At 36.0% G+C, this 16,602-nt stretch overlaps 1 protein-coding gene across 2 annotated transcripts in view; it reads left to right on the top strand.

Moving 5' to 3' along the window:
- The window catches only part of SLC26A7 (solute carrier family 26 member 7), a 136,865-nt gene that overhangs the window by 57,032 nt on the left and 63,231 nt on the right, over window positions 1–16,602 (top strand). For both annotated transcript variants that reach the window (XM_076005167.1, XM_012749624.3), the window contains exon 5: window positions 10,165–10,329. In XM_076005167.1, coding sequence (XP_075861282.1) covers window positions 10,165–10,329 — 165 coding nt within the window. The remainder of the gene's footprint in view (window positions 1–10,164; window positions 10,330–16,602) is intronic.

Genomic DNA, 16,602 nt, shown 5'->3' with positions numbered 1-16,602 from the left:
CAGTGGAACTGGAGAAAGTTTGTGTTATTAGTAATACTTTTCAGAAAAAGAAAAAAGAAAACTTTTCTAGGCAAAAAACAGTAGCAGCCAGGGGAAGAATTGCTTGCACACTCACAGCAATGACGTGTTAATTTCAAGGCAATGTGGAACCTTTTAAAATGCCAGTATCAATGAGCATTCTGTTGGGGAAACAAACACTCAATAAAATTCAATGCACTTTTAAAACCATTGCTCTCTTCTCCCTGTAGCTTTTATTATTCTCCATGATGGGCACTTTGCCCATTCCTTTTTCCAAGAACTGAGGGGGTTCTGGGATTGTCCCCTGACCATTTACCTCTGGAAATTTTCCCAAGCTCTACTTTTCTGAAGCAACCACAGGACAGGATTTCTTCCCTGGAGGACATTGGGATATACGACTCCTTTGTTTGACAGTTGCACAAGCGCAGGATGACAAGAGGTGTGGTGTTTAGTGACAAAGCCTCGTATTATTGCACCAGTGCATTCTGGAAACATGTGGTCTTACATCTTCAAGGATGATAAAAAAACAACTGTAGACCTAAATAGGAGATGCTTCACTTACTTTTGGTTTTATACTAAACATTTTTGAGTGTACTAAGAAGTTCAGGAATATAGAAAGACTTAGGATGTAAACTAGGTTAACCTGCCTATTCAACACATCACACTTACTCTTTCCAGAAAAATCATCGACTTCATTCTTTTGCAATGCAGGAGGACAATCTAAAATCTATTTTGATAATGTTTCACTATTTTACAACCACTATGGTCAGGAAGTCATCACTCTGTTTAATCTAAACCTTTCCAGCTGTGTTTGTACCTGGCAAAGCTAAGAAGTAATAAACAATAAAATTAGAATTATAATATTCTTAAAATTATAAAAAGAATCCTCATGTAAAAAATATTTATTATCCTACTATATGCCAAGCTCTGTTCTAAGCTTACTGCATGTATTCACATATTCAATCCTCACTGACATTTTATGAAATAAGTAATATTATTTTCCCCATTATGCAGATGAAGATACTGAAAGGAAAAGTGACTTATTTAGAATCTTGTAATTAGGAATTAGCAGAGTAGGCAGTGGATTCTAGTATACACTCTTTTAACTGCCGTGCTACACAGGTTTCTAAGATAATATTGGGAAAGGAAGCAAGGGAACTTAATCCAGCCATTTCTAGGGCCGGGCTTTGAGCTAGCTCTTTTCCGTATTTTACCTCTTCAATAAAAGCAGCAACCTGTGCACTGGGCATGTGTCATGTGGTGGGACAATGCTCTTGGCTTCTTAACTGTGTACCTGCCATTCGCTAGGCTTATAAGGCCCTTTCTCATGCCACTTGTATGGCTCCTTGTCCTTCAAGGTTTAGCTGAAGCATCGTCATCTCAGGAAAACCTTCCCTGGTATCTCTGGACGTGGTTATCCGCTATTCCTCCTATATGCTCCCATGAGACATTGCTCATGTCCTGTGTTACAGGCCTTCTCACTCTGCCAGGAAATGTTTTTTCACATTCACCTTCTTTTCTAGACTGAGAGTCTCCATAGAACAGAGACTATTTGTCTCTATAATTCCAGCAGCTGGTACTTAATACGTGTGAATTGATTAAATGGAAGAGGATAAAGGTCAGTTAAATGTTAGTGGCATCGCTATGTTAAATAACCAAAATTAAATAGAGTTTTTTTCTTTCATTGTTTTACCTTTTCAGACTTACCACTTTCCCTTCCAATCCTCTATACTAGAAGAAAGGGAATGCATCTATATCTGTTTAAACTGTAACACTGTTCTTAGTAAGCAAGGAGTTATAAAACTTATACTTTTCTAATTTGGTCATGTATTTTGTTAGATCCACTCAGGTCCAATGTGAAGACCTACTCAATAAAATCTCCCACCTCTTCTTACAATTAACCCCACTCCTGATAAAAAATAAAAGTACAGCTATTCCTACAACTCCTTACTCCCCTGTGTCTCTTAATAGCGTCATGCTTCCAATCGTCCATTTTACAACTTTGTTTTCTTTAACTGGGGCAGAATGAAGGGAGAGGAGTCCAACTGCCCATCCCTCACAGTTCCGACTCCCATTGCATCTTGCAGCAGAGGCTAGTTTTCTCTTGAACAGTCTGAGAACCAAAAAGATTGCGTTGCCACCTTCAACTATGTAATTCCAAATAAAAATGATTCTTAAGTCCAGTGAATCTCCCATATATCCCACAATAAACAAAACTAAATAAAAAGTCAACTGTGTTTGTTTCCTAAACACAGATTTGTTTACCAACCGAGCCATCCTATACTTGGCTCCTCCCTCTGCTCTCCATTCCTGCTCCATCTAGTTGAGGTGCCTCGGTTCTTTTTTCTTTAGCTCTTCCTTTATACTAACCGTCTGGCCATTTGTTGGCCATTTGTTCCACATTCTATCATCAGATCAATCCTACCAAAACACAGCTCTGAGGTCTGAGCCAGCGTGCAGCATAGTTCTTGGCAAAATTAGGTGTTTAATAAATGTATGGAAAAGTGATGTCACTCACTCCTGCAAAACTCCCCTTTCACTACTTTTACGGTGCTTTGTATTCTGGTGCTTTCCTATGGCTCCCTTGTGGCTAATTTCGCTCCTTGTAGGCTAGCAACTCTGTGTCCTCTGAACACATCCCATGCTGCCCTGCCTTAGGCTCACGTTGTTCCATCTTTATGGAATGTTTTCTAATTATTTCTCTCTTGAATTCTGCTTGAAGTTGTTGGTGTTAACTTGATCACCTGGCTGAGGTAGTGTTTGTCAGGTTTCTCCACTGTAAAGTTACTCAATTTTCCCTTTTGCCATACTGTATTCTTTGGATATAAGTCAATATGCATAGTCCACACAGAGTATTTGCATAAATTACTGGAATTTTGCACAGGAGATTTGCCTCTTCTCACACATTTATTTATTTAATCCTTTATCTTAGTATGGACTCTAGGATATTTGTTTTATTCTTTGTGTGCAATTCAATACTACTTTATTTATTCTGAGGGTTTTTTGTTTTTTTTTCTAATTTCAAGAAGAATTTACTTGAGCAAGGTGGGGACAACTTCCTGGAAGCCTCAGAGCCAAGTAACCTTGAATATGAGCTCCATTTGGTCTTTGTTACAAGCATGTTCTTAAAGGCAGAAAGGGGAAAAGAATTGGGCCAATACAAAGCTCTTTTGTCAAGAATTCTCACTGGTCTGCCCAAACATGGGTTAATGATTGGTTATACATTGTTTAACTAAACGGTGTAAGTTATGGTGTCCAGGATGTGGCACTGTTAATTTATAGCTATTTGTGGTGTCAGTCAGTCTAGAGTCCACATTGCAAGCAGCTCCAAGAGGTAATTACTTAGATGAAGGGTTGAGGGGTGGAGTGGGACACGACTGCTGCCTCATTCCTGTTTTTTAAACTATCCCAGCTTTGGGCATTAAGAGCTCTTTCAACTGACTCCATGCCTGTCCTTGACATCCTTATTTATTCATTCATTTATTTAACACTTCCTTACTTTCTGGCATTACGAGCTGGTCCAGGCTTATGTTGCACATGCCCTTCCCCAGTGCTAGAATCTGCCATTTCTCTGAGGACCTCTGGTGCCTTTTCTTGGAGAAACATATTAGAAATCAAGATCTGGGTGCTAGGTGTGCTCATTGCTACTGGGATGTTGTTGCTTCTAGGGCCTTTCAGGTGACACAGCAAGGAAATATGTGTGTGTATATTAAAGCATGTAATCATATCTATATGTATTTCCATATATATCCCTCTATACCTATATTAATCTAAACATGAGTTCATACTGATGTCTCTAACTCGAATTTATTGCCACAGTGATCATTCTGGCCTTCTTGCCTCGTTTGTCTATAACCTCCTACTCCCACGGTGAAAACCTGGCTCCCACCATCCACCATCCATTTACTTAATTTTGCAATTCCAGTACACATGTATAGGTGTTTCAAGATTGTTAACCCCTTACCCCAGGGGAGAAAACTTTATGAACTAGACTATGGGTTTTTTTTGTTTGTTTGTTTTTGTTTTTTTTTTGCCTTTAGTCTTACAGACTCTACTCTTCTTCAAATTTATGTCAGTATATTTTTACCCTACACCCTTCAGTGAGATTGCTTCTTATATTTAGTTAGTCTGAAAAGTCTATATATCATATGTCTCAATTCGAACGACACTCTAGAAAAGGCAGAACTTGTAAAGACTCTAGTGATAGTAAACAATGTAACAGTTATCAGTGAGATTCCTTGTCATATTTTATGTTACATTCTGGGATCTTCTGACTTCCTAAATAGTTTATATATATATAATTTTATATACATAATTCTATATGTAATTGTGGAAAACACATATAACATAAAATTTACCATCTTACCTATTGTTAAGCATATAGTTCAGTAGTATTAAATACACTCACAATGTTGTGCAATCATCATTAGCATCCATCTTCATAATTCTTTTCATCTTGTAAAACTGAAACTTTATTATACCCATTAAACAATAACTCCTCATTCCATCCCCGCTGCAGTCCCTGGCAATCACCATTCTACTCTCTGTATGATTTTAGCTATGCTAAGTATCTCATGTAAGTAGAATCAAGCAGTATTTATCTTTTGTAAATGGCTTATTCACTTAGCATAATGGCCTTAGGTTTCATCCATGTTGTAGCATGTGTCAGAATTTCCTTCCTTTTTAAGGTTACTATTTCATTGTATGTATATACCACATTTTGCTTATCTATGTATCCATTGATGAGTACTTATGTGACTCCCACATTTTAGCTATTATGAATGATTCTGCCATGAATATGGGTGTCCAAATATTTCTTTGAGATCTTTTAATTCTTTTGGGTTTATGCCCACAAGAGGAATTTCTGGATCATATGGTAATGCTACTTTTGATTTTTTGAGGAACCACCATGTTGTTTTTCATAATGGTTATATACCATTTTACATTTCCAATAACATTACATACATGTTCCAATTTTTCCACATCCTACCCCAAACTTGTTAATTTTTTGTGTGTGTGTACATGTATGTGTGTGAGTTTTATAATAGCCATTCTAATGGGTATGAGGTGATATCTCACTGTAGTTTTGATTTGCATTTCTCTAATGATTAGTGATATTGAGTATCTTTTCATGTGCTTATTGTCCATTTGTATATCTTCACTGGAGAAATATCTATACAAGTCCTTTGCCTATATTTGAATTGGGTTATTTGATATTTTTCATTGAATCTTAGGAGTTCTCTACATATTCTAGATATTAATCCCTTATCAGATATATGATTTGCAAATATTTTCTCCCATTCTATGGATTGTCTTTTTATTCTGTTGATAGTGTATTTTGCTGCACAAATTTTATAAATTTTTATAGAGTGCAATTTGTCTATTTTGTTGTTGTTGTGTATACCTTTGATGTCATAGTCAAGAAATAATTGCCAAATCCAATGTCATGAAGCTTTTCCCTTATGTTTTCTTCTAAGAATTTTATATTTATATTTAGATCCTTGATCCATTTTGAGTTAATTTTTGTATATGTGGTTACTTAAGAGCCCAGCTTCATTCTATTACATGTGGATATCCAGTTTCTCTGGCATCATTTGTTGAAAAGACTGTCCTTTCTTCCACTGAATGGTCTTGTGACCTTCTCAGAGATCATTTGACCATATATGTGAAGGTTTATTTCCAGGTTCTATAGTCTGTTCCATTGGTCTATATAACCTTTTTATTTGTCAGTACTACACTATTTTGATTACTGTAGCTTTGTAGTAAGTTTTCAAATCCGGAGTTCTCCAACTTTGTTCTTCCTTTGAAGATTGTTTTGGCCATTTCGGGTCACTTGAGATTCCTCCTAAATAATTTTTTAAAATTTGCATACTGTAAGGTTCACTTGTGCTATAAGATCTATGGGTTTTGACAAATACATAGTGTCACATATTCACTGTTACAGTATCATATGGAATAGTTTTACCATCCTAACAATCCCGTATGTTTCATTTCTATACATTCCTCCATTCCCAAGTCCCTGGAAACTACCTACATGCTTACTGTCTCTATAGTTTTGCCTTTCCTAGAATGTCATCTAAATGGAATCATGTAGTACGTCACTTTTTTAGACTGTATTCTTTCCCTTACAGTATGCATTTCAGGTTTATCCATGTCTTTGCGTGGCTTGATAGCTCATTCCTTTTTAATGCTAAATTGTAAGGAGGATGGTTTTATATTCTGAATTTCACAACAGGTAACTTCATAGGTATCCATTTGATAATGTTTTCTCTCAGGTCCTATAGTCACACAGAGACATTTTTTGCCATATACCTGTGCAGCACTCAATTGTTTCCCTAATGTAATGATCAATTTAACTCTTTCTCCCAAACTTGTATATGCTGCTCAGCAAACAATGCAGGGCTCTTTAGCATTTCAGCCCTCACCCAAATAGCTTTTCAGAAATTACCTGAAAAATACCTATATTGTTCTTCTTTATGGTCCTGGTTACATTCCCTTTTCCCAAAGTCAACATTTCACCTCATTTTATATAATCTTTTAAGGTGTGAACTACATCTTTAGCCCTGTATTCTGCAGCAATGCTGTGCCTGGCCCCTACTGGGTATTCAGTAAATATTCATTGAATGGACAAATAAGTGATTTGGTATAGTGTGATAGCCAGATTGCAGACAAACCAACATAACCTGAAATGCATGCTATATTCCATCCACTTGGGTAATATAACTGTTTGCTATGTACTGTTTCTTTTATTTTTAATATTTGAAGGCTACTTCCAAAAACTGGCCTGAAATCTGAGATACATTCAATTTATGCAGAACACATGGTGTTTATACAAGCATTACCAAATAGTATCATACCAATGAACCTTGCTAATGTATGTCAGAGGTTCCCAACATTAGCCCAGAACATCAGCATTACTCCAGTCAGCTGAATTATATTGTATGAAAGTTATTTTCTCATAAAATGTTGCATGGCTAGGTATTGGGGGTTGGCTAGCCAGATTAGAATTATCATCTGTATTATTAGTAAAAGGAACTGATGTGGCTATTCATTAAATCATTAGCTTAAATAAACGCTTGACATTGGTATAAAATTTAAATCCTGAGCTTCAAGCAAAATATTCTAGAAGGACCCTCATTTTTACATACTTAAGTATAAAGATAAACATAGTTCAATCTGTGGCTCCCTCTTGCAAAAGCCTGTTTCTTGCATGCTTGCTACCTTCAAACAGAGTACAGCAGCCCCTATATGCCAGGTCCCTAATTTCAATGTGAATAATCTGTTGAAATTTAGGTGGTAGGAAAAAAGAGAGTTCTTAAATCTCTCCTCCCCTTTCTCCGTGCCCCTTCCCCTTCCTTCCCTACTCTTCTTTTCCTCCTCCTCCTCCTTCTTAAAATGTCTGCCATTGACTTGGATCATGGAGAAGGTTGTTATCCAGAGAAAGTAATTTCTCCTCAGTTAAATCTCACATGTTTGCAATCATCCTTCGCATACCCAATGGTTTGTATCAGAAATGAGGTCCTAAGGGACTTGTTGACCTTTCAGAGTCAAAAACTCTCCATTTTAAAGATTTATCCCTTGCTGGGAGGATTTTTTGAAAGTATAAAAATGTGTATAAGGAGAATATCACAAAAATATTTTCAGTCTTTGGATGTTTCAAAAGAGGATACTCCATCTTTTCTTATTTGTTGCAAGGTAGGTTCCCATATTTTTAATGGTTGAACTCTTTTTATACCTTGTCCTTTTTCTGAACCCTTCCATTTGTAACTTTTAGGTTGTGGAAATGACCAAGAAGTTGCTACTAGAGGATAGTTGTGTAGCCAGAGGTGGTTGGTGACCATGTTGTTTCTCAGGCATGGCAAATCATTTAATTTGTTTCCCAAATTCCAGTGCCTACTTTGAGAAACAAATGGAAAACAGAAGGTAAAATGGTGAGGGTCTATATAAGAACCTTCTAAAGGTTCGCTTCTCAAAGTAAATGAAGATAAGATTACTTGGCATACAGATATGAACTTTCCAACATTCCAAGTATGCAAAAATTCCATGTATGCAAACTGGTTTCACAATTTCAAAGATTTGGATTACTTGTATGCTGCATTTAGCCAAAATGAAAATCCAAGTCTCTGGTTTTCATTGTACCCCAATAATAATTACACTAATTTCATCCTCATAGCCTGTAAGAGTTAATGTCATACATTGGAACTAATTTATTAGTAGAGAGATAGTTAAGAATAACTGGTTCAATGTTTTTTTTTAACTGATCGTGTTTTCAGGATGAAAACCAACAGGCTACAAATCAGGAGTCACCAAAAAGTTCACTGTGCTCCTCTTGTACCCATACCATTGATTGTTTGGATGTTTCCCTCAGAAGATTTCTACTTTGACAAATTGACACACAATTTCTGCAGAAAATGTTTGTAGCATAAGCTGCTGCTTTGGCTTCCTATGTTGGCAGTAACAGATTGCCTGATTTTGACATTGGCAACCCATATTCTTTTCTTTATTACATATTGAACAAAAAGGTGGCTGCTAAACTGCAAACAATTCATATTTATTTCTGTCTGCACTGATAGATTCTTTCAAGTTTTATAAAGTTGGAAAGTGTGGTATGGCCGTTTCTGCATTTTCAAAACTGATAGCTGGTTTCCCATACTGGGTACATATGTATGAAACCCCATAATGTTCCTGCTACATCATGTGAGTTGCACATTATACAGGTTTAAAAGCCCTTGCATATATTATTTCATATTCCACCTTATAACAGCTCTACAAGATATGGTAGACATCACTCAAATAATTTATAGATGATGATGAAGCTTGGAGAATTTCACTAGGTTTTCCATGGTTACAAGAGTAGAATGTGGTAGAACCTAGATCTGAATCTAGGCTTGCAGGTTTGAGCCTAGGAAACTTTACTGTAATACAAGTTCTGAACATTATTGCTTTTGATCAAGAGGCCAATATCATCAAAGTATGGAAATGATAATATATTTTGCAGTTTATGCTCTGGTGGTACAAGGTAGCACTTTACACGTCTCATTTTTGTCACTGTGACCTCTTGATAAAAGGAAATCTCATTGTGATTCTTCCCTCTGATTTCTTTAATAATTAATCTCATTTTCCAACAAGAATTTTAAGACCTGACCTAAATATTATAATTAACACATTAATAGGTTATGTTAGCATGATCTACTTTGTTTCCCTTTTCTAGTGTGGATACCCATGAATGTAATTTAGTGTTTTTTCAAAACAGTGAATTTTACTTTTGCAGTTTCTGTAGCTGAGATTACACAATTGTATTAAGCCATCTTCTGAAAGGTCTCTCTCTGGCAAAAGAAGAGCACTACTCACTAAAGTATTCAGTAAGAGATTCTTCCTATCACCTTTTGCCTGGCAGAGCTCAATGCACAACTTCTACTCAGAGTTGATGATTTCATCTAGTCATGAAATGGTTTTGGGATCGAGGATGGTGATAGAATAACAAAGAAATGTTTAAGGAAAATGCTTTTTATACTGACATCTAGGCTTCCTAAGAATATTCCTTTACCCTATCTCTGTGTTTTGCTCTTCCTCATACACAAATAAGTCCTGATATCTTTTTACTAAATATTAGCCCTTTATAGCTGGCTTGACAGAGCATCTAGTCAAACACGTTTCTCAGAACCTGGGAGAAACCCAAGGAATGGCTTTCTCTCTTCAATGCTTTCGAAGTTTTACAACTATAAGGTGTAGAGCGATACATCATATCCTTTCCTTTTTTGCTTTTAAATTATGGATATGGTAATACAAATTTTATTTTTCTTCTACAAAGACCTATATATTAACTGATTTGAGTATACTTACCTTTTTTGTAACATGTAGAATTAGGAAAACCAGAGAAAAACAGAAAAGTCAATATTCAGAAAGAAAATATTATGTTCATTTTAATTGAGGCACTTACATTGTATCTAATAACATTTGAAAAGTCTTGGAACCTAGTAATATTCTCCAGAAAACTCGAGATATTGAATACAGAATATTTAAGAAATCTATTAAACATTGGCTTTCTATATCTCTATAAAATGAAAATGTGCCAGATATTAATCCATTAAGGATTTGGGAAATTTTTTCTGCACATCTCATCTGACTCTTTCCCTGTCCTCTTAGGTGGCCATGTTTGTGCTGCAGCTGGGCAGTGTCACATTCCTGCTTACAGAGCCTGTGATCAGCGCGATGACAACTGGGGCTGCCACCCATGTCGTGACTTCACAAGTCAAGTATCTCTTGGGAATGAAAATGCCATATATATCTGGGCCACTTGGATTCTTTTATGTGAGTTTCCCATATGAATTTGTTCATATATTTTGGGTGTGTATGCTTCAAAAAAGTAGAATTTGGTTAATTACAATGCTGAGGTTTTTTTTTAAATATTAAGCCAATTTAGGCTAAAATAAAATCTTGTAGGATTTTGAAAATGTGATTTGGGGTGTGAAACTAGCTTAATAAACAACATTTACTAATTTTGGAAACAATTCCTTGTAATGAAACAATTGAATATGGTATAATTTGGGGGCATGATTAGAAAAATATAACTTGAGTTTTTGTGAGCCAATTCTAATGGAAGCCATCTACTGGGATTGTGGCCCAGTTTAACAGCAGAACACTCTGCTGCGTTCTTTCTGTATTGTGAGTCCTGGTGTGGATTAAATCAGAGGACTGGTCAAAATCAGTGGCTGGAGCTTCAGTAAAGGATACTCAGCTGTTAAAAGCCACCTGAACCTGAGAGAAAAACATTTGGCCATTTTGACATATTTTCCTAACAATACTGCATTATTCTTGGTTTCATTTTGAAGTTGACCTCAAATCTGTGACTGCTAAAGCTCCCATCATTTTGGGAGTTTATTAAAAAAGAATTTTTTTTTAATGAGTTTGATGGCAACCAAACTTGTTTTACCTAATTTTATGCATTTCTGTGTACTAAACTACATTAATGTTTTATAATGACCATATTGCCATCCTTAATTATCTTGAATATTAATGGCTGAAAGTGTCTCAATAGGTGGCTTTGCAACAATTCATTGATAGAACCCCTGTTACTGAAATGGTTTTTGGTGTTTCCCTATCATACATGGCCCCATAAGGATCCTCTTTACCTGTATATTATAAACTACGTCACTGATTATTTCACTGGGACACATTTCTAGTAATGAAATTATCAAGTCAAAAGGGTGTGATATTTTTGTCAAATTTCAACCTGAAAAGTTGTACTCATTAATATTTTACTCTGATCTTATCATTGGTAACTCTGGTTATTATAATTTTTAAAAAATGCCAGTTTGATATGTGAAAAATTATACTACTTGTTTCAATGTGTATTTCTCTGATTAGGTGGTAAAATAGTTAATAAAGATAGTAATTGGCAACACAGAGCTGGAAGCTTGTTCTGAATTTTTGTTTCTTAGATAATATCCGGCTCAGTGATTCATTCATTATAAGAAAGCTTAAAACCAAAACAAGAACACTGGAACTGGGCTTGGAAAAAAGGCCAAAGTAGCTGTAAGCTGTCAGGTGACTGGCTGACAGTTAAGTCTTTTAGTGATGCCAGGTCTACAGGACAGAACCAAATCAATGATGGTTTCTGTCTTTACCTTGCTCCTGAGACGAGCTACTCTTCTGAGCACGTGCAGCATAAGGAGATGACTGGCTCAAACTTGGCCTTGTTAGTCATTTCTGCATACACAAATAATCATCTTTCTTTTTACTAGTTGTGTTAAAGAAGCAGGGTATCCTGATGTGGAATGACGTTGGTCTTTCAGCTTGTTTCTCCTGATGCAGGCAATGTGTTAAAGTGGTGTGTGTGTGTGTGTGTGTGTTTCCATTTTGTTTTCTTGTGAGATAAAAACTGCAGGCTATTTTACCTTCGTTTTATAGGTTAAACATAGTGAGACTTTTGGAGGTCTTTGGTAAGATCTCACAATGAAAAGGAATCAGATTTAGGAATATTTTTATTCTGCTGGCTTTAAATTCAACATTACTCAGTTGATGGAAGTTGTTGCTATGCTTTATGTTGATGGAAAATGAAAAAAAAGTTGCTTTTGCTTTTCAATGTCACAGAGCCCTGCACTGTTAGGCTGTTAGGTAGAAATGGTGTTTTGGCTCTTTGCCAAGGTTTCAAAGTGGATGCTGATATTGCAATGTCAGAAATAGTGGTGATCTGAGCAATAGATCAAGGAATAAATCTTGTATCATGCATAGGTTACACTGGGATATTGCAAAGTGTGCTTTGGTGTAGTTAGGCTGAGAGAATCTGATAGTGATAATGTAAATCTGAGTTTTTCCCTGGATCATTTAGGTGGTACATGAAGGAGCAAAGCCCAGCTCAGCAATGATATAGGGCAGAGGGCATCATAGGGGCCATGGCCATCAGGTCAAAGGACCTGGAAGAGAGTGAGTTAACACATTTTTAGGATTTTCACTCTTTGTATCTTTTTTATTTGCATCAATTTATGGGGGTAAAAATGTAGTTTTATGACATGCATAGATTGCTTAGTGGTAAACTCAGGGCATTTAGGATACCCATCACCCAAATATGTATTTACATTGTACCCATTAAATAATTTCTCATCATCCAACCTTCTCCCGCCACCTCCCTCTTCCAAGTCTCCATTGTCTATCATTCCATGTTCTACATGCATGTATACACTTTATTTAGCTCCCACTTACAAGTGAGAACATTCAGTGTTTGTGTTTCTATGTATGACTTGTTTCACTTAAGATAATGGTCTCCAATTCCATCCATGTTGTTGCAAAAGACATGATTTCGTTATTTTTATGGTCAAATAGTATTCTGTTGTGTACATACACTGTATTTTCTTTATCCTGTCCTCCATTGATGGACACTAGGGTTGATTCTGTATCTTTGCTATTGTTAATAGTGTTGCAATAAACATATGAGTGCAAGTATCTTTGGATATAGTGATTTCTTTTTCTTTGGGTAGATAGCTAGTAGTGGGATTGCTGAACCAAATAGTAGTTCTATTTTTAGTTCTTTGAGAAATCGCCATACTGTTTTCCTTAGTGATTGTAATAATTTACATTCTCACTGCCAGTGTGTGAGAGTTCCCTTTTCTCTGCATCTTTGCCAATATCTGTTATTGTCTTTTTAATAATAGCCATTCTGACTGATGTAAGATGATATCTCATTATGGTTTTAATTTTCATTTCTGTGATAGTAATGATGTTGAGCATTTTCTTATATGCCTGTTGCCATTTGTATGTCTACTTTTGAAAAATGTGTATTCATATCCTTTGTCCACTTTTTAATGAGATTATTTTGTTGTCGAGTTGTTTGATTTCCTTGTAAATTCTGGATATTAGTCCCCTGTGAGATGCATAGTTTGCAAATATTTTCTCTACTTTGTAGGTTGTCTGTTTACTCTGTTCATTATTTCTATTGCTATGCTGGCTTTTTAATTTAATTGCTATAATTCCCATTTGCCTATTTTTGTTTTTGTTGTCTGTGCTTTTGAGGTGTTAGTCATGAATTCTTTGCCTAGACCAATGTCTTCAATTCAACTCTTCAATGAAGAGTTTTGAATTTTCCACTGTTTGATTATACTTCCTGCTTCTAAGTTTTCACCATTATTGTATCTTTTTTAAAAGCTACTCAGGTTGATGAGAGATATATTAGTAAAACATGCTACTGACATTCCTTGGAACATAAGTTAGTATCTAAAATGTTTAAAACTCTTGCACAATGAGCCAGTCACAACTCCTAACAGTGTCAGGTGGGATACTTATTTTTGTCAAAAGGATTCAGGTTGGGACAACCAAAATGTCCATTAATTAATTCTGGTGGTAGTATTCTTTACTGTCAAATTTGAGAGAAAACACAACCATCTGCCTTTATTCTGTTCTTAATTTGGGGTCGTCAGGTTAGGGTCTCTTTCTTTTGCCATTATGATGGTTTCTATAGTGCCTTCTTGGGGATGCCTGCTTCTGAGCTATTCAAATAATCTCATTTTCTAATATTAATAGCTACAATCTCCATCCATTTGGTTGCTCTAGGCGTACAAGTGTTCTTGCCACAGTGAAACTTTTTTAGCAAGCAATTTGAATCAGATACAGGTAGCGGTATGTGTTCAGTTCTGTCCTCTTAGATTATAGATCAGACTTCTAGTAAGTTTGAGGGATGGATGTGACTTTTCTTTTTTTCTTTTTTTTTTGAGACAGAGTCTCACTTTGTTGCCCAGGCTAGATGGAGTGCTGTGGCATCAGCCTAGCTCACAGCAACCTCAATCTCCGGGGCTCAGCCATCCTACTGCCTCAGCCTCCCGAGTAGCTGGGACTACAGGCATGCGCCACCATGCCCGGCTCATTTTTTGTATATATATTTTTAGTTGGTCAATTAATTTATTTCTATTTTTGGTAGAGACGGGGTCTCGCTCAGGCTGGTTTCGAACTCCTGACCTTGAGCAATCCGCCCGCCTCGGCCTCGAAAAGTGCTAGGATTACAGGCGTGAGCCACCACACCCGGCCTGGATGTGACTTTTCTATATCTGACATGACGAGCACATGCCACCAACTCCAGCTTAGCTCACTCTTTCTCTTCTAGCTGAAAGTTCTTAACCAGTTTTCTTCTTAACCAGTTTCCAGTTCTTAACCAGTAAGGGATTCTCTCGGAGTGCTAAACACTACGAAGGCTTTCTTCTAATACCTTGAGTGCCCTCCCAGAATTTCTGGGTTCCATATATTCAAAGGGAGCCTCTGGAATACTGCTATGACCCTCCAATATCTCTAAGAATAACATATAATTAGGCCAAATTTATCCACTTATGTAGCTTTCCTAAATTCGTTCACAGATAACACTTTACTTTTCCATTTGTTCTTCATATTTTATCTCTAAATTCATATATTTCTAATGAAACTATCTTTCTTTTAGTATGTTGCTATTTCTCAGTGAACTTTGATGAATACTTCAATGCATTCTTCTTTAGTTATGTATTGGGTAAAAATTAATTTTTTCTCTGAGTTAACTTTTAGCCCTGGTGATTTTGTGAGGACCCATACAGTCAGGTAGACACTGATCGGTATTTTTTTCCCTTGGAAATAGGCAACAGGAAACAGGGGAAAGAACTTTAGAATCACAGAAGCCCATATTCAGATCAGAGTTCTAGCCATGACCTGAGCAAATGACCTAATGTCTTTGACTTCCAGTTGCCTGTTCTGTAATTGATGATAATTATACTTGTTGAAATTCATTCCCAAAATGAAATGCATGAAAACATAGGTGATCATTAAATGGAAGCCATTATCTTTCTTGCTAATAATGAATAGTTCATTACCAGAAATTATAGATTTTTTTAAAAGTGCTACTTCAGTAATAGATACTAATGTTTTCCTCTATACAGGATTCTTAATCAGATAAACAAAACTAAATAGCCGAGCAAAGTTATATCTATTTTTGCAACTTAAAAATAAGGATGACTCAAAAATTTATAAAACTTTAAAAAATAAATGTATCTGCTGTTAATGAGGGTTAGTCATTAGAATTGAAGAAATGCTGTTTTTTAGTTTATTTTTATTTGATTTAGTTTATTTTTATTTGATTCAGCTCAAATCCTCCTCAACAGTTATAATCCCATTTAATAAATTATAAACATTGCTGTCGTAGACTTAAAAATAAGCAGAAACAACAATGTTACAAGGGTCACTTCTGTTTTGAGATCCTAACTCAGCAGTTAAATTGATCTATTCTTGTCTTCCTTTAGATTCAAATATTTGACCAATAAGTTGGTTCCCCACACAGATAGGAGGGAAAAGTTTAATTCTTCTTTAGAATAATTTTTTTAAAATTGAGATATGATGAATTATCTTTTTACTAGAAAGGATGTTTTCCTCAAAAGGCACAATAAAAATTACAAAAATTCCTAGTTCATATTAGCACATGTGGATTTCTTTGAGATGGCGCCAGTATCTCAGCCTGTAGCAGCCTATGATAAATTTGGCAAGGCTAGTTTCTTTGGCATGGCTTTATATGAGTACTGTTCTAAATAATTACGTACAGTTCTGTACATTAAACTCAAGAGCAAAAGGCAAGTTTGGCAATACATTCAACTACCCTTTTTGGAAGATTTTATTTTCTTCCTTAAAAATGGGGAGTTTCAGAACGGGAAAGCAGTTTCAGTCCCATCCCCATTCTTGAAGTACAAGCAAAGCACTTTTCTAGTTTGGGCTGCAAAGACTGCAAAGCAGGAACCAAGAATGTTAATAAAATGGGATAGAAACGTCAGAGGGAAATCAGACCCAATAAAACCTTTTCTTTTATAGAGAATGAGATCACAATTAAATATGTACAAATGAGGTTTATATGTGGAGAACAAATCTACTTTGAAGACATAGGCCCTCTGGGATTTCTGAATCAAGAACATGCTTTGGTGGTTTATGAAAGCCCACATTTTCTCTGCTGTTATTGTGACATTTCTTTTGTGAATTTCAGGGATGTCCAATATATGCTGCAAAATGGACAGAATAAATTGAAGGCGAGAGGACAAGAATGTCCATCTGCAGCTTGATTCAATCAGTGATGCAGGGGATAGACAATGT

The sequence above is a fragment of the Microcebus murinus genome, chromosome 7, assembly GCF_040939455.1.
Source record: "Microcebus murinus isolate Inina chromosome 7, M.murinus_Inina_mat1.0, whole genome shotgun sequence".
In the NCBI taxonomy this organism is placed as follows: Eukaryota; Metazoa; Chordata; class Mammalia; order Primates; family Cheirogaleidae; genus Microcebus; species Microcebus murinus.
This window is presented reverse-complemented; position numbering and strand designations above follow the sequence as displayed.